Source organism: Centroberyx gerrardi, chromosome 21 (assembly GCF_048128805.1).
Source record: "Centroberyx gerrardi isolate f3 chromosome 21, fCenGer3.hap1.cur.20231027, whole genome shotgun sequence".
Lineage (NCBI taxonomy): Eukaryota > Metazoa > Chordata > Actinopteri > Beryciformes > Berycidae > Centroberyx > Centroberyx gerrardi.
The window spans coordinates 9,860,773-9,885,174 of NC_136017.1; the positions used below are offsets into that span (position 1 = coordinate 9,860,773).

The window sequence follows — 24,402 nt, forward strand, 5'->3', positions numbered from 1 at the left end:
CCCTACACCTGCTGACCCTACTCACTGCAATCAAACTAAACTGAATATACCTGCTGTATTGGACTGGTGCATTTTAGGCTCCAATTGCTACTTACACCACCTGATATTTTGCTTTCTGGGGTATTTGATGCATCACTGTGAGGGGAGTAGGTGTGTGTGTGTGTGTGTGGGGTGTGTGTGTGTGTGTGTGTGTGTGTGTGTGTGTGTGTGTGTGTGTGTGTGTGTATGTGTGTGACTCATAATAATAACATGAATGAAGTTCAGGCTTTCACAAATTGACTGCAGCATTTTATTTTCTGTGGTTATTTTCTTGAGCAAAACTTAGCTAACTTAGGGACATCATAACTAGCCACCATATTGATTTACGTTCTTAACTAGCCATTACATATAGCCATAATTAACGTGCATTCTTTACTAGCCTTCATCTCATCCCGTTTTAATATTAAGTGCTGACTCCGCCCACCCGGCCAGTTTCGGCGTACGCCGGTAGCAATTACAAGTGGACCATATCCTACAGTCCCTGCTCTCAGCGGAGGGAGGGAGCTACACTGTGTGTGAAGCGCTGTGACCGTCAGACCTCTCTGGATTAGACAAGCAAGTAGAGAAAACCGGCATCAGCCGAACCAATTTATTGCCAAATGCTTTGGGATTCAACACATTAACATTGCTTCCCATGGTCAGAAAAAGTCGGCAGATTTGTCGCTAGTCGCTTTTGAGAAATAAAGTCGTCAGGGGGGTCTGAAAAGTCGCTAAGTCTAGCGACAAAGTCGCCAAGTTGGCAACACTGGATCCGAAACTTTGGACACTTTCTGTCGTTTTCTCTGGCCTGTCTCTTCTCTTCGCCCCTCGCTATTTTCTCTCTCTTTCTCCAGCGCGTTGTGCAACAGTAATAATCATCCGTGCGAAACACTGAGTGTGTATATAGTTATATGGATTAAACGAAGCTTCGATGCAAAGAATTTGCATCGATGATTTTTAGTAATCGAGTTACTCGAGTTTCTCGAGGAATCGTTTCAGCCCTATTTGTATGCATTATCAACAAGTACGTACAATAACAAGATAACCATTACCCCTGCCTTTGAACCCCTGCACTTTCAAATCAACTGACTGATCCTTTGCTGCAAGAACCGGGGTGCTAGCAGGACAACACAGGCGTGCTTGGTTTACCTGGTGCTGATCCCTGATTGGTCACAGGCAGCTGTTTGCTGATCACCTGACTGCTGGCTGCAACAGAGCCAAAATTGACAACTGAGTCCATTAGGAGGGAACAGGCCCGGGGGAACCTGGAGGAACACACACACATACACACACACACAAAGGACAACACAAAGGACAGAGATACACACATTACTATACTTGTGAACATGCCTAACATTAACCATTAACCGTTTTTGCTTAGAGTGTGTCAGAGTTAACATGTCAAAACATTTGTGTGGATGTGCGTATGAACAACAAAAAATGACAAACTAGCTCACTGACTGAATGTCTGATCATAATTGTCGTTGATGTGTATCAGTATATCTAGCATACTTACACTAGCACTGGGATCTCTATGGTCTCCAGTGCATCTAGATGAAGCAGCAGGCAGTCTCTGACCTCCTCCTCTCCCTCTGGAGTGAACTCCAGTGAGCCGCTGACAGACAGACCAGGAGCCACTGCCACGGCTGGGCTGGTGGCCCTGAACTTGAACAACTGGTTGGGAGGAGGAGGGAAAACCCACAAGGAAAGGAGGAGTTAGGGATAAGGGCCTTGATTAGAATCATAGCTAGAATAACCTTTCTGCCTTTTTTCCCAAGCAGCGAACAAAATCGTGTATGCACCAGGAATAAATTTTAGCATGATGGTGGCCCAGTACCAACAACATAGCCAAGAACATAAGAAGATCTCTAGAAAAATACACAATAAAGATAAGTTATTAGATCATTATCAAGTTTGATCCAAGCATCTGCTTTGCATTCACCTATTTCCAATGGGAAATCCAGGTACTTTAGTGGGGTAATAGGGAGAAATAAAGGCACAGATGGAAGAGAGGAGAGGGAATATGTTCACAGAAGATAAAAGGCCTAAATGACCCCTAACAGATAGATAGATAGATAGATAGATAGATAGATACTTCATTTAGCCTCAAACCTACAATGTTAATCTTCAGTCAACGCTAGCTCGCTATGTTCACACTAACTGCCAATTATTTGCTTGCAAGCAATTTAGAATCACATTGGGGACATTTGTAAACCATCTTCAGCTTCATGCAACACAATGTTAAAAGCTCATGCCAAATCACAACGGTGTTCACCTTTGACGTAGGCTTTTGAAGTCTTATTTTCTTCGTGGTTTTCCCGACATTTGTCACCGTGACAGTTGTCTTGTAAACCTGCCCGACTTTCACATCGTTGAACTCAACAAACGGTGGGTCGACTCGAACACAACTTCCAGCCATAATAACTTTAGTTATTTACTAATTGATAAAACGCCTGGGATATTTCCCCTCATAAATGTAAACTCGTGTATCTTGAAATTTAATTCTAATTCTAGTTTTGTAGCTAATCTAGCAACTTGCCAGCCCGCATACCGATAGACAACTTGGTTGTTACTAGCGAAATGTTTTGAGCAGACTCAACAGAGGTTGACAGCCCATGTGGTTGCCAGGCGACGAGATAGACAGACCACTCGTTTTATAACCTCGGGCAGACCAGGTGGACGGAGCAACCGTTGACATTGAATGCTGCAGGACCAGGGTCCTTTGTCTATTTCAATAGGAAGTAACTTTTTTTTTTTTTTTTTTTTTTTTTTTTATAACATCAAGTTGTTCAGTTGTATAACTACTACTTCTAATAATAGAAATCTTAACCATATGTACATATCAGAGGCTGTGACTTGAGTCAAATGACTTGGACTCAAGTCAGACATGCCCGGTCGGTAATACAGGCTTGAAGAGAAGACTTGAGACTTGACTTGAGTTCTGGTGACTTGGGACTTAACTTTGACTTGTACTTTGATGACTTGAAAAGGTTTCTAAAATCTCAACAAAAAATCTTGTGTTTGTGTAAATGACTTAGATTAGTATGAGATTTGTTCCAGCAGACGACTGAATTTAAATTCTGTTTTCTGAATTTGTATGGAATGATTGAATTTATTGAAGTTGAAACTGATTATAGAAATGAAACTCTTTTATCCTATTAAAACCATATTGCATTGAAAAGTCCTAGATATTTCATTTTCTTTAAGATATTAAATTGATACTGGACACTTGATTTGTTCTGACTTGACTTGCTGTTCTACATTTAGACTTGACATTAATGACTTGGACTTGGTAATCTACATTTAGACTTGAGACTTGATTTGAGAATTGTGCCTCAAGACTTGAGACTGACTTGGGACTTGAACAAAGTTGACTTGGTCACGCCTCTGATATATATATATATATATTTGCATGTCATATTATTGTTGGATTGTGGCACAAAATGTTCCATATACTACTACTGCTACTATTACCTACTGCTACTGCTACTACTACTGCTACTGCTATTACCTCTACTACCTACTATTACTGCTACTGCTACTGCTACTACTATTACCTCTGCTACTACTACGACAGCCACTATTACTGCTACTGCTACTACTGCTGCTACTAATACTACTACTGCTAATACTGCTACTGCTACTACCTCTACTACCTACTGCTACTACTACTACTGCCCATAAGCAACTTATGGGCCCATATCACTATTAAATCATTAGATACTGACTGGGCACTGTGTCCACAATGCCAATCTGCCATTCACTGTCCATGGAGCAACCTAAACAAAGGAGGCCTGAGAGGCTGCAATGTCTTAATGAAACACCAGAGGGCGCTATTGTCTATGTTGTTATCAACCTCTTTCCCTTACAGTGAATGTGTATTTATCTCTATTTGTCTCTGTTGCTTTATTGGCATGACCAGACTTGGTTCACATATCAAACAGCAGCATTTACACCAACTCATTTACGCCCTAGATCATAAGAATATGAATTTTATGAATAATTCAATAGGCTGAGGTTCGGAAACCGAATGCTGAACCCCCGAAAAGTTTAGGTGTCACTTCAACTAGATGAGGTGCATTTGTTACACTGCAAAAAAATCGTTCATCCTAACATCCCTCTTACCCCAATGGACATTTTTTGCAGTTTAAATGCATTAGAGACCCAATTTGTGATAGCAGCATGGTGCTCCCTGTTGACAACACTACTCTGACTACTCAGACTGTTTATGTCTCTATGTTACATGTTCAGACATTTTCTGACTCTCAGATTGATTGACTGAGCTGTTGATACAAAGGCTGACAGTATGTGACAACTAAACAGGAGTTTTAAATGCATTTTGAGGCTGTAGAAATAACATTAAAAATAGCATTCAATTAGCATTTTGACTAGTCATAATGTAATTAGAGATATCTGAGTTAGCATTTTGACTAGTCATAATGTAATTAGAGATATCTGAGTTAGCATTTTGACTAGTCATAATGTAATTAGAGATATCTGAATTAGGATTTTGACTAGTCATAATGTAATTAGAGATGTAATTAGAGGACTGCCACTACTGGGCCATACTGCTGCAGCAGGTGTAGTAGTAGCAGCAGCAGCAGCAGCAGTGTTGTTGCTTGCCACTACTGACTAACTACCACCAGGCTGAACAGTACTGCTGCAGCAGCAGCGGCAGCACCTGCCAGTTCCCCGGAGACTCCAACTGGTAAAGCTCTTACTGTGGACTTTGGCAAGAGATTAAGGAGAACAAGCCGCACGAGAGATGCGAGAGACACCACCAATCTTGTCTGTCCCTCGAGTGTCCCTTCCTTGTTTTGTTTTTTTGATTCTTTTATTTGATTCTTTTATTCTTGTTTTATTCCTTGCATTTTTCTTCTTGTTTTGTTTATACTCCCTGCATTTTTATTCCTGCTTTGTTATCCGTCCCTCGACAACCTACAAGTACTCCTTCCTTGTGCCCCGATTTTTTATTTTTTAAAATTTTATTCTTGTTTTATTCCTTGCATTTTTCTTCTTGTTTTGTTTATACTCCCTGCATTTTTATTCCTGCTTTGTTATCTGTCCCTCGACGGATTTTTCCATGACGCTTTTGTTCTTTACAGCCCGCTGTGGTATCTGTATTGACTTTGTCCCCAGTGGGAGTCCAAGTTCCTCTTGCAGGTGATCTTACCCATCAGTGTTGCCTGTAAATGTCCCCTGTGTTGTCATGGCCTTTAAATTTGAACCAACTGCTCACTGGCTGTAGTATGTTGAATACCACAGACACCATGTTGGACTGCAGTTGGGACTGTGGCAGCCACTCAATAGATATGATGCATTGTAAACTTGACAAAATAAATTGAATAAAATGACATTGTTGCATCCTGCCTTTGAAGCCATTTTCTTGTCTTGTCAGTGTGTTTTATGGTGCGTCAGTGTTTGAGCCAAGGTATGGAGGGCTGTGACATGAATATTCGTTATTTGATGATGTGAGCATTCATTAATTGTTGTGGTCATTTCTTATTTGAAGATTGTATGTTTTTATCATTAGGTATGATCATTTAATTCATATGGATTAGTTTCAGATTCTAACGATTTAAACAGTGACTCCAAAGACTGCATGTTACCAAAACAGTACAGAATAAACAGAGATATACATGAGCCCAGCTTTCTGTAAAGGCTGGTTTGAGTTTGATCAGACCCCCAACCCTGTCAATACAGTGTCAAAGGACAAACCTTTCAAAAGAAGTTTAATTATCAATAAAGATAATGTGATTCATCTCCATAATGAAAAAGAAAATCATCACTGTACAGTACATGGTATGGTACAAAAATATAATGTTGTTAGTAACACTAACATAATCACATTACAGAAAAAAATTAAAACAAATTTCTTGAACAATAACGAAAGAATTTCTGTAGACAGAAGCATGTCATCATTAACATTAAACCGAGACCGAGTGACAAAAATGTCTCGGTTTTATGTTTCGGGACAAAATAAGGTTGATCTATATTAGCAAATCTTTCCCCTAGGGATTTTACATATCAGCACCAGGACTCTCCCATATTTCGTCATCATAAATATAAGGGGCCGGTATGACTTTATCTGTGGAGGTCAAACTCAGCCGGCGCTCAGCATTTTGTGCCGAGTCCACTGGAGGATCCTGGGATTGTTCTAAGTGGACTTGCTCGCTCGGTAAACCCTTCTCCTGGCTGCACTCTGTCCCTGAAGTTTCAGTTATGTTGCAGGTTTGTGGCACACGCTGGTCAACCGGAGTGTCTGTGGCATCTACAGCTGCACTGGGGTTTGACTCCTGGCTCATTTTAGCCAACAGTCCGGTTTCTGAAGACGCCTGATGGTCAACTCCCTGCTCTGTGACGCCTTCATGTGATGCAACGCCTCCCGTCGAACCTTTTGCTCCACCGACCAGTGAGGCCGACTGGGTTGAACGCCTCGGTTCCTCTGATGTCATTTCCTGTGTCCTGTGGCGCTCTCTGGCTGTGTGTGTAGCCTTGCTCCCCTCCCGGTTCCCAGAGCCGCTCTCCAGTCCGAAGAAGTTGTTTCTGACAACGTAGCGTACGCACTGCAGGAGGACGTTCCTCTCGTGGCGGACGTCTGGGGCCAGCAACTGAACAGAGCGAAAGACAATACAGTAGCTCATGACTATCAGAAACTGTGTTACAAAAAATAGATTTTGTTGATTAGAATTTTCATTTTGGAGTGAACTGTTCCTTTAAGATTGCTAATTAGGTTGTACCTCATAATACAGAATGAGTGTTTATATACATTTCTTAACTAAAGATTTTTAACACATTTCACTTTTCTGAACACTTAATTCACCCGAACAAACCCCTTTTACTGAGAGGTGTTGGCTAAATTAGGCTAAAAACTACAGTGTTTGAATAAAGACCGTGTCTAACATGTACCTTCAAATAATATTCAAATTCTCTCTGAAATGAAAATACTGTAAATTATGCCTGTGTGCTCTCAGCTGCCTCCTTACCATCTCAAGCAGAGTGGCACGGCGTTGTTGAGGCGTGGCTGCGTCTTGTCGTCCTCCCCTGCCGCCTCTTCCTCCCCTGCCTCCTCTCCCTCCTCTTCCCCCTCTTCCCCCTCTGCCTCTTCTGCTGTCAGGTGTGTGAGGGGCGGAGCCAGGCTGGGGGTCTCGGTGGGTTTCCGTACCCCCACAGGGTCTCCTGTCCTGGGACCTTGGCGGTAGAGTCTGTAGGAGGGCCTGGTTTTCTTGCACCAGCTTGTTGCCTCTCTGGATGGGGATGGCTGAAACACATGAGGATAAATTACAGCAGCACAAAAAAATAACAGTTTTCCTTCAAATACAGCACTATAACGCAGCTTTCCTCAGGTGAAAATAAATGACTAAATATTCTGATATCTGGGGTGTAAGTCGATAGAGAGACAGAGGTTTTCCAGACCTTAACATCTCCCTTTTGCTCAGTGTTCAATATGATGTTCACAACAACAAATATCTCAATATGTGTCATGGCTGCAGGTCTATAACTGCATAAAATGTGTAGTCATACATGAATCAGGACTGAACAAGTACAACTTTTTAAGACCTGGAAACTCTCACGTTCATTTTCCATACTTTTCAAGATTTTCCAGACCAGTGAAGAAACCCTCCAAGACAAGTGAGTCATTATTCTATATCACATATCTACATCACATATATCACAGACTGCTGACAATTAAGGCCCACATTAACGCTGTGATTTGTGAAGAAATGCCCCGGCAGACTTCCCTATACATATACGTCATATTCTTCTGCAAAGTGACACAAATACGCAGCATGAAATGACTTCTTCGTGCTTGTGAATCCATGGTCGTCCTGACGTGCTGGCACTGGACGGCACGTCTTCTGAGGCACAGGCTCTGTCCTGCAGGGGGTGAAGAGGAGGGCGGTCGACTCACCCTCTGGCTCCTCGTCGCTGTCACTCTCGCTCATGGAGCCGTAGTTGGCCACCAGGGAGCCCAGCGCTGAGCTCATTTGTTTAGGGGCCACCACCAGCCCGGCATGCCTGGAGTCAGCAGCTGGCTCCTCTCTGTCCGAATCTGGGAAACACATAAGAAAAGCATTGCAGTAGACATCGGTTTTCATGCCTATTGTCCGTCTGATTTTCTGTGAGGTTCTGAAATGAGCCTTTATGGCAAATTCTGACATGTTTACAGTGTCGTTTGAATACTGTCACTGTCTCAGTCAGACGAGTCACTCACCAGGGTCACTGCTGACCAGAGCGCCCAGTGGATCCCCGTTGCTGAGCGGCTGAGTGAGGGGCGGAGGTCGCTCTGATGCGCTGCATTCTGGGTTGTGAGGGCCTTGTGGGTTTCCCCCCTGGAACCTTCTGTTACCCCACCCGCGCCCTCGTCCCCTTCCTCGTCCTCTGCCTCTCATTCGCCTGGTGATAAAATATTACAGTTTTTAGTTTGTTTTCTTATGTTGTTCTCTATTCAGCTCACATGTCAAATAAAGAGCACAAATAAATTATTGTTTTCTAGTTTGCTCTGAAGGACAAAAGAGCGATCTAATCCGACAATGAGAATTAATGCCATTACGTTCCATAATATGATGTAATTTGCACATATCATTTCCACACATACCCAAACTGAGCAGTCTCCAGAACCCCTCCTCTCTCCTCCCGGACCTCCAGCACTTTTCTCTTCTTCTCCACATTCTGAAGTGTTGGATAATTCCTGGAAAGACACATTTGGGCTCCAGTTGAACAAAGGCAGTCATAACACCTTGATGACATGTACTTCACTTGGTGGCTTGGAACTGAACATCATGTGTAACACTTGACTTGTGGGGGAAAAAAGACAGGATATGTGTGCCACCTGGTGGTGTAATGGCAGAAATTGGTCAGGGGGTAAAAAAAGCACATGGCAGCTACAGCAAGGAGATACCAGAGAGTCACAAACAGGCTCTAAGATGAGTTTGTGAATACTGACTTGCGCCTCTCCTCTCTCCATTTGGCAATCTCGTCTGGTGTGTCCAGCTTGATTCTTTTAGCTCCCGGGGCATGGCTCTGTGGAAGACGGGATATAAAAAAAGACTGATATTAGCAAAGGAAAAAACTCAGAGCCAAGGTTTAAGATGTTACAGCAGTGGGTTCACTTACGTTTTTCCAATGGATGCTGACTATTTTTTCATGAGCCGTGAAGCTGCAGCCGGGAACAGAACACTTGGAAAGAGACAATTAATTGAGACAATATTGTGACTATTGATTACCATAAACAAGCAACACCAAAAATGAAAATAAAACAAACATATACACTAGTTTAAGTCCAGTAAATTACCTCGACATGTTGAGAAATATGCTCATTGTACTTCTCTTGGTTTTTGAATCCCCGGTCGCAGGTGTCACAGAAATGAGAAAACTCTGGTTCTTTCTTGTTTTTCTGCGGTGGGTTACACGTAAAGTCAATTCACCATACATCACCATCACCATCATGTTGAATGACAAAATCCTACCAGGACTAGTATTTACCTTTTTCCCATGGTTGTTATGTCTTCCACCTCGATGGCCACCTTGATGCCCTCCATGATTGAAGTTTTGACCTGAGAAGGTCAAAGATTGAGGGTTCAGGAATGAAAATAACACACACACAAAACACATACAGAGACACACATTACTATTTGTGAGGACTCCCACTTACTGCTTTTAAGAATCAGTCCCTTACACTTACATATGTAGGCTATACCTAACCCTAACCTTAACATTAAACTTAAACCTAACAATGAATAAGATCATGGCTAAGCTGGACGGGGCAAGTGAAAAGAGAATTATTCTATAGGGAAAAGTAAAAATAGTCATTACAGATCCACAATGCTTTACATGGCAACAATATAAAGAGAAGATGACAAGACCTGGTGGTACATTTGTATGCCAACCAACGCACAGCTGCAGCCTTGCTGAATACTCACCGTATGGACGTTTTGCTCCGTGATTTCCACGACCTCCTGGACCTCCTGGACCTCCACGGCGTCCACCGCGGTCCCCAAAACCTGCCCCATAATGCCAGCCCGCCTGGCCGCCGTGCTCCCACGGGTCGGAGGGAGTCTCGCTCCAGCTCCACATGCCGGGGTGGAAGCTGCTGGAGCGGGGCTGCTGCTGGAAGGACGGGGGTTTGATGAGGGGGGTTTGAGGAGGACAGCCAAAATCCGGCGGGGGGTAGTGTCCCGATTCGTTCATAGTGTCCGCGCGAAGTCTTTCTCCACGTCGAAAGCTCAACGAGTGAAGTAAATTGAAGCTAAAGTTGGATTTCGCACCATGCAGCTCTCACATGTGGATGTTTTGCTCTAGTTTACACATACCGTGCGCGTCACTTCCGCGAGATCAGGAAGGACAAATATGCACGAGCAGCCAAATTGAGCCAATCATTTTTTTAAAAAAATAAAACACCAACAGTTCTTATAGTTTTCTTGCAAATTGAAAATGGTGGACACCTTCTAATGCAACATTGTCTTAGTTAATTTGTAAGGACAGTAATTATTTGTATTAGGCATGTCGGTATGTACAACTTCTCGCGACCTTTCATATTGGGTTGCCAGGTTGCAGTTAAAAAAAACGCATTTTCCCCAATGGAGATAAAGTTGCCACCAAAACCAAATTAATTAAAAACATAAGCCTACTGCGTTAGGTAAATAAACCTAGCGGCACTGGTACCAGGTTTTTGCATATGCCTACTGAGTTGTCAAGTCGGTTGGTGATTTAACTAAATCACTAAAATGTAAAAATGTATTTTAAACTGCAACATGGCGTTGAATGATGTTTTGGTTATGCTGGAAACAGAAGCTGCAATGCGTGGTTTCAAACAAGCTGAAGTGTAGGTAAAAATATAAATTCTTGTCTGTTGTCTGTTTTTGTTAAAACCAAATCGGGTGTTAATTGAAAACGGACCTGGCAACCCTGCTGTTTCCGGGTGCTCTCTCTCACCGCGTGTGGTTCAGAGTGAGAGCAGCGGCAGCAGCGTGGTGACTTGGAGGAAAAACCTGAAGGCTCTCCCATAAGAGAGCAACCAAACTCTAGTAAAGACTTGAATAGCTAGCAAAATGCTCGTGCTATTCGAGACCGCCGCTGGATATGCGATATTCAAAGTATGTATTGAGTTTTGGTTTCTTGTCCGGTAAAGCTCGGGCGATTATTTTTCATTTCATTAACGTACCAGAGTTAGCTAACATTAGCCAGACAGCTAGTTACCCACTGCACATGTTGATTTAACGTTACCAGTAGCGAGTAACATGGAAAAAAAATAGCCATTGCTTTTAATTCCTACTCGAGTAACACGCAGAATCAACTTTTTTGTCTGTATATGAATGTTATACTGCTCTCGTGGCTAATGCACAAGCTAACATTTAGATATCAGCGTGAAGGCCCAGTAACCACGTGTGCATGTGGCTAACCTTAGTTCAGACTGCCACTACTCCGCACAACTCAACATTCACATGCATGCAGTGGTAATTTAGTGACGGTGCGGTTTCAAAATAGTGAATTTCCCCCTAACTTAAATGCAGACACCAACATGTAACACTAAAGACATTTTACACACAAGTTTATTAAGCTCGAACATTTAAAACCCGTGCTGATCAGATTTTTTTTGAGTGCACCCAGCTAAGTTGGCTAATTTGTTATATTTCAGGTCCTTGATGAGTCCAAACTGCAAGAGATCGATAGCCTATGGAAGGAGTTTGAGACACCTGAAAAGGCAAACAAAGTGTGAGTATTGTTGCTGCATATAAGAGCAGCTGCTATCCCACAGATGCAGTCAGTGAGTTCCCATGATGTGATTGAGTATATTTAATGTGAAGTGGATGTTAATCTCGGTCTTAAATGTTTTCTTTTACCCCTGCCAGTGTGAAGTTGAAGCACTTTGAGAAGTTTCAGGACACAACAGAGGCCTTGGCAGGTAATGGCACATCTCGTCTATATGTAAATGTACGGTCCAGATCTCCGGTCTGTGATGCATCTCTGTGTCTGATTAAAACATGAGGTCATTCAGCAGTATTCGTCACTACCATTGAGACTGCAGCCTTTACTATAGATAGCTGGATGGGAAAGAAACAATGCTGGCAAATTTTCAACAGGGATGGGAATTGTAGCCCCCCCCCTGGAATTTGATTTCTTTTGGTATAACTCCCACTCAATACATAATGGAAGATAACTGCACCTTATGTAGGTGTTCCAGTGTATTTGATGTGATCTTCCTAATCTCTGCCACTCAGCTGCCACCGCCATGACCGAGGGAAAAATCGGCAAGAGTCTGAAGAAAGTTCTGAAGAAGGTCGTGGCCAAGGAGGCTCATGAGCAGCTGGCCATCAGCGATGCAAAACTTGGTGGGGTCATCAAAGTAAGCGGTCCAAAATATAAACCATCAGAACTCATTAGAAATTAAATATTCAGATCATTAACTGTGGAGAAAGTCCATGCTCAAACAACAAAAAATGTGTATAGATCCAAGTCAGTCCCCATTTAAACACTTCTTTTTGTTGTATTAAAAACACGAAGAACCTTCAGACAGGGAAAGACAGTTTGCGTCATCATCAGCTTTTGTCTGAAGTGTCATTTGGAAGTATTGTGGCTTTAACTCACTCTGTTTTGTAGGACAAGCTGAACCTGAGCTGCGTCCACAGCCCTGCCGTGGCTGAACTGATGAGAGGCATCAGGAACCAGATGGAGGGCCTCATCACTGGACTTCCTCCCAGGGAGATCAGCGCCATGTCCCTGGGGCTGGCTCACAGGTAGGTGACGCACAGATGCAGTGTTATATATAAATCTGACCGCTGCCTATGATTACACTTGCTGACTGAAACTTCGTGTGGATTTTCCTCAGCATTCGTCACTACCACTGAGTTAGCGGTCTCCCCCATGACATAGCAGAATCAGAAACAACATGTGAATTAACTCGCTGGTCGATCTTCTTCTTTTCTTTGTGTTCTCCAGTTTATCCCGCTACAAGCTGAAGTTCAGTCCGGACAAAGTGGACACCATGATTGTGCAGGCCATATGTAAGTTTTGCGTTATACGACGCGAGAAGCACAAAACAATATTCAGTGATGAATGAGGCAGTTTCCTCTGAACTGCATGTGAATACACAATCTGAATCTGAGTGGTCTCTCCTTGTCTCTCCAGCTCTTCTGGATGATCTGGACAAAGAGCTTAACAACTACATCATGCGCTGCAGAGAGTGGTACGGCTGGCACTTCCCCGAACTGGGCAAGATCGTCACAGACAACCTGGCTTACTGCAAAAGTGTTCGCAAGATAGGTAATGATAATCGATATTTGTAAAGCACTTCACAAAATAACTCCAAAGTCCTTCATTCATCTCCTATGGGTTTACTAGACTAAATCATGTTGTTTGCACACTGTGTGTCACCAGGCGATCGCACAAACGTCTCCAGCACCGATCTGTCAGACATCCTCCCAGAGGAAGTGGAGGCCGAGGTCAAACTGGCCGCTGAAATCTCCATGGGAACAGAAGTGTCGGAACAGGACATCGGCAACATAATGCACCTGTGTGACCAGGTACGTGCGTGTCCTGCATCATTAGAGGAAAGGGTTTCACTGCTGGGTATCGGGGAAGTCAAGTGACAGTGGTGATGATGACGACAATTGTCTTTGTCCTGAAACAAATCATGTGGGTTTTTCAGTCACTACCTCATCTGAACAGTCACAACTAAACAACTGGAGGGACTAAAATAGTTAGCTGATTATTTTTACGCTGGCAGCTATATTACCAGTGTCATCTCACAGTCCATGCGTTGTGTTTTCTCTCCAGGTGATCGAGATCACAGAATACCGCTCCCAGCTGTATGACTACCTGAAGAACCGCATGACGGCCATCGCTCCCAACCTGACGGTGATGGTGGGGGAGCTGGTTGGCGCCCGTCTCATCTCGCACGCCGGTAAGTCGCGGAGAAGGGATACTTCAAGCAAACAGCCGAGCAGTGATGATGACGACAGCATGTCACTGTCCTGAATAAGACTGATGGTTTTAAGTCACTACCTCATCTGAGCTTGCATTCAAGAGACATAGGAGGAAGAACTGGAGAAAAGGTGTGGGCTAGCTGAAAGTGCTTGCTTCTGCTTGAAAATTTAATTCATAGTTCCTTTTAAAAAGTGTTTGACCACCTGATTTTACTCTTCACCCTCTATCATTCATCAAACACGTAAGAATACTAGTATCTTAAAGTATAGTGTGTCGACTACATCTGCACATCTCCTTAAGTACCTGAACATTTTGGATGAAATGGAATCCCTTGCCGAATGTATGTAGAAGTAGTGAAGAGTCAAATTTTGGAAAGAATGGTGCTTTCAGCTAGCCCACCAAAATATTTCCAGGCATAAATGAAAATGAGCAACAGATATTTGTGAAGACATCCGTGTTTACTCTTCTCTGTGTTGCTGTAATGTTTAGGCTCCCTGTTGAATCTGGCGAAGCACCCGGCCTCCACAGTGCAGATTCTTGGAGCAGAGAAAGCCCTGTTCAGAGCCCTGAAGACCCGCAAAGACACGCCCAAGTACGGTCTCATCTACCACGCCTCTCTAGTGGGCCAGACCACCGCCAAGAATAAGGGCAAGGTGAGTTCCACAGGGAAACTAGAGAATATTCAATATCTACAGCATAAACATGCGGTATTATTTACCCAAGAGTAACTGCATCAATTGTTCCCCATGTGATTCCCAATAAAAACAGCAAACACTAGATTAAGTAGAAGGCACTTGGAGAGGGAAACTTGCCGACACTGAGCAAAGACATCATTCCTATCTCTTAAATTTTAAATGAAGTTCATTTCTTGACCCTACAAACATACCCTACGAATTTGGAATCCAGTCTCTACCTCTGTTAATTTCTTAATTATGGCCCAAAAAAAAATGCTTATTGTGTAGTGGCGGAAACCCCAGATCTGGATCATCACCAATATTTAATCAGTTGTTCCTTAGCCCAAGGCCCATCTGTCCACCAAATTTCATGCAAATACATTCATACATTTTTGAGATATCCTGCTGACAGACAATCTTAACCGGCGAAAACATAACCACCTTGTTGTTGGAGCCGCCCAGGTAATGATTGGCGATCTGATGGTTTAATAATATAAATTTCCATCATCCTTGTGCAGATCTCCAGAATGCTGGCAGCTAAAGCAGCTCTGGCTATTCGTTACGATGCCCTGGGAGAGGACACAAATGCAGAAATGGGAGTAGAGAACCGTGCCAAGTTGGAGGCCAGACTGCGGCACCTGGAAGAGAAGGGAGTAAGTACAATTACAAGTGGAAGACAACTTTCTCCTTGGCAGCTCAATGGAGTGTCACACTGAAATGTATTGAAATTCCTCAGCTTTTTTTTGTATAAGAAAATGCAAGCACATGTTCTGAAATACATTTCAACTAACAGAATATGATTAAAACCTTCTGTTGATGTATCTTAGTTCTGTGCTTTCTTTGTACTGGTGGTCTGATCTTGTGTCTTCTCCATGCTTTTTCAGATCCGAAGAATCAGTGGAACAGGCAAAGCTATGGCAAAGGCAGACAAATACCAGCACAAGAGGTGAACTGAGTCACACGACATGCTCTTTTCCAAAGGTTTCTCAATATAAATATGAACGGTGGATGTAAACCCATTTTTGTCTCAACAGTGATGTGAAAATGTACGATCCGTCCGGGGATTCCACGATTCCCTCCACCTCAAAGAAGAGGAAGTTTGAGGAGGTAGAGGAGGAGGCCGAAGAGCCCGTAACGCCCGTGGTCAAAGTCAAAAAGCCCAAGAAGGAGCCAGTAGCAGAAGGTGGGTCCACTTGGAGCTGACCTCGCCACATATCTTGTGGTTTTGATGCATTGTGTGAAGTCTGGGGTTTATGATGCTGAAGGTGTTTCCTTTACATGTGCTTTAGAAGAACCAGAAACGTCAGCAGCGGCAGAAGAGACTCCCAAGAAGAAGAAGAAAAAGAAGGACAAGAAGGCAGAGGCCGCTGAGGAACCAAAGGAGGAAGAGCAGGAGGTAGCAATATCAGAGGAGGTAAGATTGAGGCAGAATCTGCTTTGGCAACTTGAAACTTAGTCTGGAGACTATGCTTAAGAGATTTGACACAAAGTTTTTTTTTTATAAGCAAGTTAAAAGTTCTTTGCATAACTGCTCACTTTTTGTCTTTTTCTCTCTCCAGTCAACAGAAAAGAAGAAAAAGAAGAAGAAAAAGAAGGTCAAGGAGGAGGAGGAAGATGAATGAAATGGGTGGAGAGTCTGTATATTTTTTAGTTTTTATGTCATTGTACATTTATATCTGATAAGGCCGAAGACTGTATTGAGCGCCTGTTTGTGGACATCAACAGAGAGTGCATGTCTGAGGACAAAACCGTCGTTGGAGCTCCTTTTATAACTGCGAGTGAGAGGTGTGATTGTGAATCACACTGTATGGGTGTATTTCGAGTCATAAAATGAGTGAAAACTGTAAATCTTTATTTTTTAGAAAAATGATGGTTCATAAGTTTGTAATCCACTCTGGTTTGACAGTTTTTATGTTGCCGTTTTATTTGTGAACACATCTGTATCAAACGCTGTACCTCTAACCAGCTCAGAGCAATGGATGGATACTGAAACATTTCCCAGCTTTCTTGTGACAAACCTTTTGATTGTCTAAGACTGTGAACATCTGCCCTGGTGAAATAAACATTTTTTTTGCTGTAGCAGTGTGTTTTGCTTGATCTTTGCCAATATACCATATATTCTATAAAGAGAAACCAGTGTATTTTCATTTAATGCCATATTTGAGGTTTGGATTCAATCCTTGACCGTCACACCAAAGACAAATCTGGGTTAAACCCCTCTAATGGACCGGGTTTGAAGATAGCTTTCTTTCTGTATGCACATATTTGAAAAAGCCATCGGCACACAAAGCCCTAACTTTACTTTTATATTTTTTTTATATTATAAAAGTACATTATGTATCCTCTCTGTAAAAGCGAATATCTCTTGGAGTGGGATTGGACTGACAAAGGGGGGATAAAAGCTACTTCCATTGAATATATGGCCAGACATTACTGGAGGAGCAACGATCCGCATCATCGATCGCCTTTTCTGTGTTCAACTGCAGCGCCTTGGTTTCGTACCACATGGCATGACTGCATGGAAGAGTCAGATGTGTTATGAAGGAGCAACTAGTTCTTTAGCCATATTGTAGATGCCTAGATAGTGTTTAATATTAATTTAAAACTGAGGAAAAATGTCGCAGTTACAAGCAAGGTTCTTCACAGAGAACAAAAGGTGAGACTTGGTTTCCTAAACTGCACGATAAGAAAACTACAAGAAAATCAGTAGCTAGCAGGCTAACTAGCTGGGTAGCTAATAGCACGAAGTTGTGAGATATTAGTTTGCCTTTTACCCATTCAGGTGTAATAGAACTTTTGGTTTAGCTGTTAGTTATTGTCCTTATTCAAAAGTTGGTAAGGTTAATTCGCCTCTTGGTTTAGCTAACGATCCTATCAACTCCAATGGGTAATGTTAGTTATAATTGACTGCTTTCTTTATATTGTGCATACTGTATGTTTGACTACTGAATCCATGATAGTTAGCTAACGTTTAAATAATGTTAACTAACGTTTTGCCTGTAGTTTGGGTGGATGTAACGTGTCCATGGTAACTAAACCCAGTCTCTTTTATAGGTATGCTATAGATGATGTCCCATTCTCCATCCCAGCTGCCTCTGAGGTGCAGGACCTCAGCAATGTCATCAACAAGCTGCTGGAGGCAAAGAATGGTAAAGCATAATGCAAAAACATGAACATTTTCTTCACAAATCAGATATGGTTGAGTTTCCAGTTTCTAGGGCTGGGCAATAATTCAATATGTATGGTTTATTATCTTTCAATAGAGTCATATTCTGTTGACATAATTATATTGAGTTATTGTATGATACACAAGTCTTGTCTAAATTAATAATGGAAAGCAAATACTAATTCAAATCTAACAAAATGAGATCTGAAACATATTAGGGAATGTCGATTTTTTTTAATCATACTTTATATTACAGTTATATACATTATATTGCAGTTCAATGCAGTGAACATCAATTTGATTATTTTATGTGATTTAGCATATTTTGGCAGATGTATATCTATCAAAATAATCTCTTAGGATTATCGTAATATTGATATTGATATTGTCCATATCGCCCAGCCCTATTTCCAGCTGCTTGGATGCTGTCTCTCCTCTTGTTTACATTGAGCCTACATTATATCAGATGATTCACAAAGTTCCAGTACTAGATCAAAAATGTATTGATATGCTAGAGATCTATATATATATGTAAAAAAATACTGTTTCCTGTTTCTGTAGCGTCTCACAGCCAGGTGGATTTTGACTTCCTGGTCCGGGGGCAGTTCCTGCGGACGTCGCTGTCCAATCACATGGAGACAGAGGGCATATCAACGGTATGACCAGCCTCAGTGCCTAAAGCTCAATGGTTTATACACTGTGTGCCTGTCAGTCTCACATTTATGGCATTGAACACTTCCAGTGACAAGTAGTTGGGGTAAAGCTTGTTTCAGTGTGCAGGAAGATCTACTTGTCATGCCTACGATATCATGATTTTTGTCATGATTCAATTGGCTATTTTCTTTTTTAAACAAGAGTGGGCAGTCCATTATTCTTAATTATTTCTGTAGCTTCTTTATTTAGACAGTGGGAAAGTAGACATAAGAGAGAAAGCTCTGGTGGGATTCAGTCCTAAGAAACAAATGTGTTTCCAGAGGCAGGGGACTGTCTCTGGGCACATGATTTGATATTTCTAATGTGTCAATGTGTCTGTTTCTGTTTCAGGAAGATGTGGTGGAGATCGAGTACGTGGAGCGAATCACAGCCCCGGAGCCTGAGGAGTGTATGATGCACGATGACTGGATTAGCTCAGTAGATGCAGATGCTGAATGGTAAGAGAGACTGACAGCACACTAAGGACTTACATTAATTAACTTTGATTTTACTTCACCGGCCCTTTTTGTCTGGAAGAGTGTGACTGATGTAAACCTGACTTTGTGCAACACAGATTCTGTCATCACTCTCTCGGTCCCAGCCAAGAACTAACACTGTGACCTTACATTTGTTTTGCCTTGGTGGATCAAATAAAACAGTCTTTGAATAGTGAATGAAGTACATTGGAAATCTTTAGTTGATTACCTACTTTAGTAGACTGAGAAACTGACTCCTAGATAGTTCTCAGAAATATAGATAGTCACTGGTGGTCCTCATTTATAAAAACTTGAATTGTTTTGTGTATTTTTCCATGGAATTTTTCTTCTCTTGTGCTCAAATTGTAATACAATCTCCTATCAGCTTTGTTGTTTTTTTTTTTGTTGTTTTTTTTTGTGTTTTTCCTCACATGATGTCTGTTCTCTGCAGGATCCTGACGGGGTCATACGACAAGACGGCCAGGATCTGGTCTGCGGAGGGCAAGGCGGTGATGACAGTGGCCGGACACACAGACGTGGTCAAAGACGTAGCCTGGGTGAAGAGAGGTGAGCAAGGCACAACGGAAGACATTTGCGCGTCTATAAATAATTGTGAAACCTCTGGATGAACTGAAATGGAGTTGGTTTTATTTTGTTCTGAGATCATGTGTCCACCTTCTTTTGTTTTTGTGCAGACGGTCTGACCTCTGTGCTCCTGACGGCCTCTCTGGACCAAACCATTCTGCTGTGGGAGTGGAACTCGGAGAGGAACAAGGTGAAAGCCAGACACTGCTGCCGGGGACACACAGGCAGCGTCGACACCATCGCCACAGACCCCACCGGCTCAAAGGTACGAGGGGCGGAGAGTGGAGAAATTAGTTTGAGGAAATAAACAAAGGTGGTAATGGATGGCGGAGGAAAGGAGAGGATGAGGGACAAATGTGAGAAACTTGGCTATTGTTAACATTACAACATTAGTCAAAATGTTTGTGTTGCTCCCTTTCAGTTCTGCAGTGGCTCCTGGGACAAAATGCTGAAGATTTGGTCTGCAGGTATGTTACTAGAATGATTGAATGACTCTTAAGCAACACTGAATGAAGCAAATCCCTGACAAACTGCATCCTTTCCTGTCTGCCAGTGCCCACAGAGGAGGCAGACGAGGTTGAGGAGCCTCCTAACAGACCCAGGAAGAAGCAGAAGACTGAACAGCTGGGCCTGACCAGGGTGAGCGCTCAAATGGTCCTGCAGTCTGTTTTCATTGTCGAGTTTTAGCTGGTTAAATGGTGCGTTTTTAGCTCTCAGAGATTCAGCTGGCCTGTGTCTTTTCTTCCTGTGATGATTAATTCATTGTATCAATCAGCAAGGATTTGGAGCAAAAGCTTTTAGGGTTTTTATTGTTAGTATTAGGGTTCAACCGATATTGGTTTTTAAAGACTGATACCAATATTTTTTGACTGATATTTTGTGCCGATATGCAATATCTTTAAATTTCCAGTTTCCATGACAAAAATTGAAGGATTCAGTGTTTCGCCCAGAATTTTATTCTTGCCAGGGTGGAAAAGTTTGTGAAACAGCATTTAGACCATCAAGAGACACTAAAACTCTCCATAGAAACCCAAGATAGTGAAATTCTTTTAGGGTTAACTCTACTTATTCAATGGTGGGAGGAACTCTAGCATACATTAGGCCTTTAAATGAAGAATTCATTCACCAAAAAACCCATTATTTAACAATTTAATAAATAAAGACCAGGTGCAAAGAAAATCAAACCTCTATCATATTGGTGATGGATGACATGACTGACCTGATGTTTAATAAAAGGGCAAAATTGGCCTGATATACAGTATCACCAAACTGATTTATCGGTCCTAGTTAGTATATTTAATTGAATGTAATGTGGGTAAGAAAGGTACATCGACAAAGTAAAGTAGTGAGAACTCATCTTGTCCTCTTGTACCTCCCAGACTCCCCTGATGACGTTATCTGGACACAACGAGGCGGTGTCCTCTGTCCTGTGGTGCGACAGCGAGGAGCTGTGCAGTGCATCCTGGGACCACACCATCCGCATGTGGGACGTTGAGACTGGAGGAATGAAGACCACACTGGTGAGACAGACTGGAACAGACACACATCAACAAGCACACTTTTGCACCTGACTCAACTGAGTTAAAGGGAAACTCAACTGGAATTCACTTTAAGCCTGTTCTTCTGCAATAGTAAATATTTTTATGCAGTCTTTTATCTAGGTTTTTATGAGATTTAAAGGAATACACTGAGTTGTTGGAATTGTTTTCACTTATTATGGACTACTTTCCTTGTCAAAAGGTCTCTCTTCCTGAAAGACTTGAAAACCTGTGCTTTAAACTCATAAACAACAGAAAAAAACTAAACTACGAAATATTAGTAAAATGTCTACAATTGCAGAAAAACAACTGGTGTCTTTTTCAGTGGCATTTCCCTTAATGAACTGATTGACCGATGTCTTTCTCCTTCCTACAGACGGGCAGTAAAGTATTTAACTGCATCTCCTACTCCCCTCTGTGTCGACGGCTGGCCTCCGGCAGCACCGACAGACACATCAGACTGTGGGACCCTCGCACCAAAGGTACCGCTGTGCTCTAAACACCACACACTCCTTCCTGTCTGAGATATTTACCTCTCCGTTTGTTGTTTTAACTACCAAAACCCTAACCTAACCCTGCACTTTGGGTGTGTACTATTGGAAATTGCATATTTTAGCTGTCAAAAGATAGGATTTTTTTAGTCACAATTATGGATTATGGCTGAGATTTTCATTTTAGAATGTGTTTTGAAATAGTTTTAGGCTAACTAGCTGTGGTTTGCCAAACCGCGAGTGCGCAGAGAGACTGTACAGACTCTGCACTTGTTTTATTTTCATTCCCTGTGAGCGTTTTCCTCTCTCACCTCCTGATCTGTCGTATGTTGTGTGCTCTCGCCTCCTCTCCTCTCCTCTCCTCTCCTCTCCTCTCCAGACGGCTCGTTGGTGCTGCTGTCTCTGACCTCCCACACCGGCTGGGTCACCGCCGTCAAGTGGGCGCCTTCCCATGAGCACCAGCTGGTCTCGGGTTCCCTCGACAACCTGGTCAAACTGTGGGACACCAGAAGGTCTGTGAAGCGCTTAATTCACACTCTATACACTGTGTAGAATTTATGCTCTAATGAGAAATCAGTACAGTATTCTTATAGGAACTTGCAGTGTATTTGTGGTACTCAGTAGTGAGTTTAGAGTGAACTTAACATACTTTATGGTATTCTTTTATCTCATGTTACATCACTGTAATATTCCTATAATATTCATATTGGAACTTAAAGTGTGTTTGTATTTAGTTTTTTCTTTTATCTCCTATGGCATCATTATAATATTCCTATTGGGACATATAGTGTGTTTATGGTACTCAATTTTGAGTGACCTTACATACTTGATGGTATTTGTTAGTATCCTTCTAAAATTGAATAATCGATTACTATAGTTGGTTTTTTTTGTGTGGGTGACTAAATTCCCCACAAGTCAGTAGATAGTTTGCATTAAATCTGTGTAGCGGACTTCTACACATTGAATCCAGATAGCAGAGGTGTGATATGGTCTTAATACAGGAACATAGAACTGAGGAAGTTAAGTCTTTTATTTTAAGTTTTTAATGGCTAAGATAGACCAGAAGGAGGAGAGAAAACTGATGGCACAAGCTGGATCATAATCCATGCAGTTACAGTTCATGAATGGTCTCTCAGGCTTGTTATGGCAGCGTATCTTTCCACACATTTGAGAGAAAGCAGCCGGGGGCAGAGCCTCCTGCTGCAGCGCCTCCTGCTGCAGCGCCGCCTCCGTCTGGAACAAGCTTCCTGCCATTGTCAGGGAATCAGACGCTGTCTCAGTCAGCTTTTAAGACTCGAGACCCATTTCCTACAGCACCTTAACACTTAGCTGGAGTCTTTCATTCACTTTCTCCTCCTACGTATTGCCTGGCTCTCTGATACCCGCTCACATACAGTATATGTGTGTGGGCGTGCACAGACACTCACACACACATGAATTCACAAGCTCTGTCCCCATTTCTTTGAGTTTATGATTGCTCTATCTTGTTTTTCTTATCGCTGTATTTATCTGTTTTTGTGCCCTTTGTGATGATCCTGGTTGTTAAAAGCGCTGTATGAATAAACTGAACTCGGCCATATTGTCTTCCAGCTGCAAGGCTCCTCTGTATGACCTGGCTGCCCACGAGGACAAAGTGTTCTGTGTGGACTGGACAGAGAGCGGGGTGAGATACACCAGCCGTTTAACACTCATTTAGCACAAATGTAATGCCAAAACAAAGGAGAATATTCATTGTTTGTATAAAAGATAAAATAAGATGAAACAATAATCATACAGAGGGGAAATCGAGGTCATTGCTGCAGGAAAGAATTGGATAAAACCAACAATTGGAATATATTGAAGATTGCAAGATCAGTAGAATTAAATGGATGTATAACTCTTCCTGTCTCTACTGTTTGTTTCTGTTTCCAGCTGATGCTGAGTGGAGGTGCAGATAACAAGCTGTACACCTACAGATACTCGGCCTGTAAGACCGACGCCGGGGCGTAGCCTGAGCAGAGAGCCTCCACATCCATCACCACAGACAGACTGAATGGATACACATATGGACATTCATAATAGCAGTGTTCAGAATAAAGCAGCAGTGATTTTTTCTTTTTTTTTTTTTCTTTTGTATTTTAGAGAACTTGCTTGCTTTGTTCCTCACTGTCCTGGTTATTTTTACTCTCATGAGTTTTGACAAGTGTTTTCTTACGGTTTGTCTTTGTATTCCTGTGAAATGCCTAACCTAAGATAACTATAAATTAATTTTGTCTTCTACAGTGTTGATGTTTCTTCAAGTTATTGTTTCAGTTGACAAGGTATACTGCATTATCTTTTCATGGTGGTGCTTAGTATTATAATCAAGAGTCAAGGCAATTGGAGGATATGATACAGAGAAATGGCACTTAACAGTAAAGGTGTGACAAGATACTTATACTAAAGTATTGCATTTTTTTTATGTAGTGCTTTTTCTCTATCCCCAAGTTGACTTGACTCTTGGTGGAACTAAGAAATCAGTGGTGCTTATACCTTTTAAAAATTGCCATTAGATGCGTTTCACAAGTCACATTCCACATTTACATTGTACACCTATTGTACATTATCTACTTCCTCAAGTTTCTGGAAGCTGAAAGCAAAATTTGTGTTCTCTGGAAAAATAGATTTTCTTCCTCCTCAAACTGGTTTGAGCAGAGAGGAGAAATGAGAAGACCTGCCACTCTGCGCGTATTTCTTGGCACCACAAATGTCATCTCAAAGCAGGGCGATCAGAGTCAGTATTGAGAAAAGTTGGGATATATGGCTAAATATAGATATGTTCCGTTGAAGACGTAAGGTTTATTTTGATCAAATTAC

At 42.1% G+C, this 24,402-nt stretch overlaps 4 protein-coding genes and 2 non-coding genes across 7 annotated transcripts in view; 4 read left to right on the top strand and 2 right to left on the bottom strand.

The window, feature by feature from the left end:
- Positions 1 to 2,437, bottom strand: part of LOC139917694 (cilia and flagella-associated protein 47-like) — a 59,559-nt gene extending 57,122 nt beyond the window's left edge. Inside the window, exons 1-3 of the mRNA XM_078290972.1 lie at positions 2,294 to 2,437; positions 1,535 to 1,692; positions 1,168 to 1,283 (exon numbers count right to left, since the gene is read on the bottom strand). Of these exons, the coding sequence (XP_078147098.1) occupies positions 1,168 to 1,283; positions 1,535 to 1,692; positions 2,294 to 2,437 (418 nt within the window). The remainder of the gene's footprint in view (positions 1 to 1,167; positions 1,284 to 1,534; positions 1,693 to 2,293) is intronic.
- Positions 2,438 to 5,733: 3,296 nt separating this feature from the next.
- On the bottom strand, positions 5,734 to 10,314 carry nufip1 (nuclear FMR1 interacting protein 1). Of its 2 annotated transcripts, none has more exons than XM_078291136.1 (10): positions 9,942 to 10,314; positions 9,505 to 9,575; positions 9,314 to 9,415; positions 9,136 to 9,198; positions 8,966 to 9,042; positions 8,618 to 8,710; positions 8,234 to 8,415; positions 7,931 to 8,071; positions 7,005 to 7,279; positions 5,734 to 6,629 (listed from the first exon to the last, which is right to left on the bottom strand). In XM_078291136.1, the coding sequence occupies exons 1-10, from the start codon at positions 10,207 to 10,209 to the stop codon at positions 6,039 to 6,041; spliced, it is 1,863 nt and encodes a 620-aa protein (XP_078147262.1). In that variant the 5' UTR covers positions 10,210 to 10,314; the 3' UTR covers positions 5,734 to 6,038. The 2 variants fall into 2 exon arrangements, with proteins under 2 accessions (XP_078147262.1, XP_071762986.2); XM_071906885.2 differs by having other exon boundaries at positions 9,314 to 9,418.
- A 652-nt stretch (positions 10,315 to 10,966) lies between these two features.
- On the top strand, positions 10,967 to 16,697 carry nop58 (NOP58 ribonucleoprotein homolog (yeast)). The gene is made up of 15 exons (XM_071906867.2): positions 10,967 to 11,114; positions 11,657 to 11,733; positions 11,871 to 11,923; positions 12,240 to 12,364; positions 12,619 to 12,755; positions 12,958 to 13,022; positions 13,147 to 13,281; positions 13,396 to 13,541; positions 13,795 to 13,921; positions 14,434 to 14,597; positions 15,137 to 15,271; positions 15,503 to 15,564; positions 15,653 to 15,801; positions 15,908 to 16,032; positions 16,178 to 16,697. The coding sequence occupies exons 1-15, from the start codon at positions 11,070 to 11,072 to the stop codon at positions 16,238 to 16,240; spliced, it is 1,608 nt and encodes a 535-aa protein (XP_071762968.2). The 5' UTR covers positions 10,967 to 11,069; the 3' UTR covers positions 16,241 to 16,697.
- On the top strand, positions 13,605 to 13,689 carry LOC139917708 (small nucleolar RNA SNORD11B). The gene has a single exon (XR_011784930.1). It is a non-coding gene; the product is annotated as a small nucleolar RNA SNORD11B (small nucleolar RNA).
- On the top strand, positions 13,955 to 14,038 carry LOC139917709 (small nucleolar RNA SNORD11B). The gene has a single exon (XR_011784931.1). It is a non-coding gene; the product is annotated as a small nucleolar RNA SNORD11B (small nucleolar RNA).
- Positions 16,698 to 17,133: 436 nt separating the features above from the next.
- wdr12 (WD repeat domain 12) lies at positions 17,134 to 23,826 on the top strand. The gene is made up of 13 exons (XM_071906872.2): positions 17,134 to 17,274; positions 17,673 to 17,767; positions 18,346 to 18,440; positions 18,829 to 18,935; positions 19,405 to 19,520; positions 19,649 to 19,803; positions 19,960 to 20,005; positions 20,092 to 20,177; positions 20,918 to 21,058; positions 21,453 to 21,558; positions 21,947 to 22,079; positions 23,158 to 23,230; positions 23,479 to 23,826. The coding sequence occupies exons 1-13, from the start codon at positions 17,234 to 17,236 to the stop codon at positions 23,554 to 23,556; spliced, it is 1,272 nt and encodes a 423-aa protein (XP_071762973.1). The 5' UTR covers positions 17,134 to 17,233; the 3' UTR covers positions 23,557 to 23,826.
- The last annotated feature ends 576 nt before the right edge of the window (positions 23,827 to 24,402 follow it).

Bases quoted from the DNA above. Each gene is read 5' to 3' on its own strand.
- nufip1 (XM_071906885.2), bottom strand. From the start codon at position 10,209: ATGAACGAATCGGGACACTACCCCCCGCCGGATTTTGGCTGTCCTCCT. The intron at 9,576-9,941 runs GTGAGTATTCAG...TGACCTTCTCAG, and splicing joins CGGAGCAAAACGTCCATACG to GTCAAAACTTCAATCATGGA. The intron at 9,043-9,135 runs GTAAGTGAACCC...CGTCTTCCACAG, and splicing joins TCAGCATCCATTGGAAAAAC to AGCCATGCCCCGGGAGCTAA.
- nop58 (XM_071906867.2), top strand. From the start codon at position 11,070: ATGCTCGTGCTATTCGAGACCGCCGCTGGATATGCGATATTCAAA. The intron at 13,023-13,146 runs GTAAGTTTTGCG...TTGTCTCTCCAG, and splicing joins CATGATTGTGCAGGCCATAT to CTCTTCTGGATGATCTGGAC. The intron at 15,272-15,502 runs GTAAGTACAATT...ATGCTTTTTCAG, and splicing joins GGCACCTGGAAGAGAAGGGA to ATCCGAAGAATCAGTGGAAC.
- wdr12 (XM_071906872.2), top strand. From the start codon at position 17,234: ATGTCGCAGTTACAAGCAAGGTTCTTCACAGAGAACAAAAG. The intron at 19,521-19,648 runs GTGAGCAAGGCA...GTTTTTGTGCAG, and splicing joins CGTAGCCTGGGTGAAGAGAG to ACGGTCTGACCTCTGTGCTC. The intron at 20,006-20,091 runs GTATGTTACTAG...CCTGTCTGCCAG, and splicing joins GCTGAAGATTTGGTCTGCAG to TGCCCACAGAGGAGGCAGAC.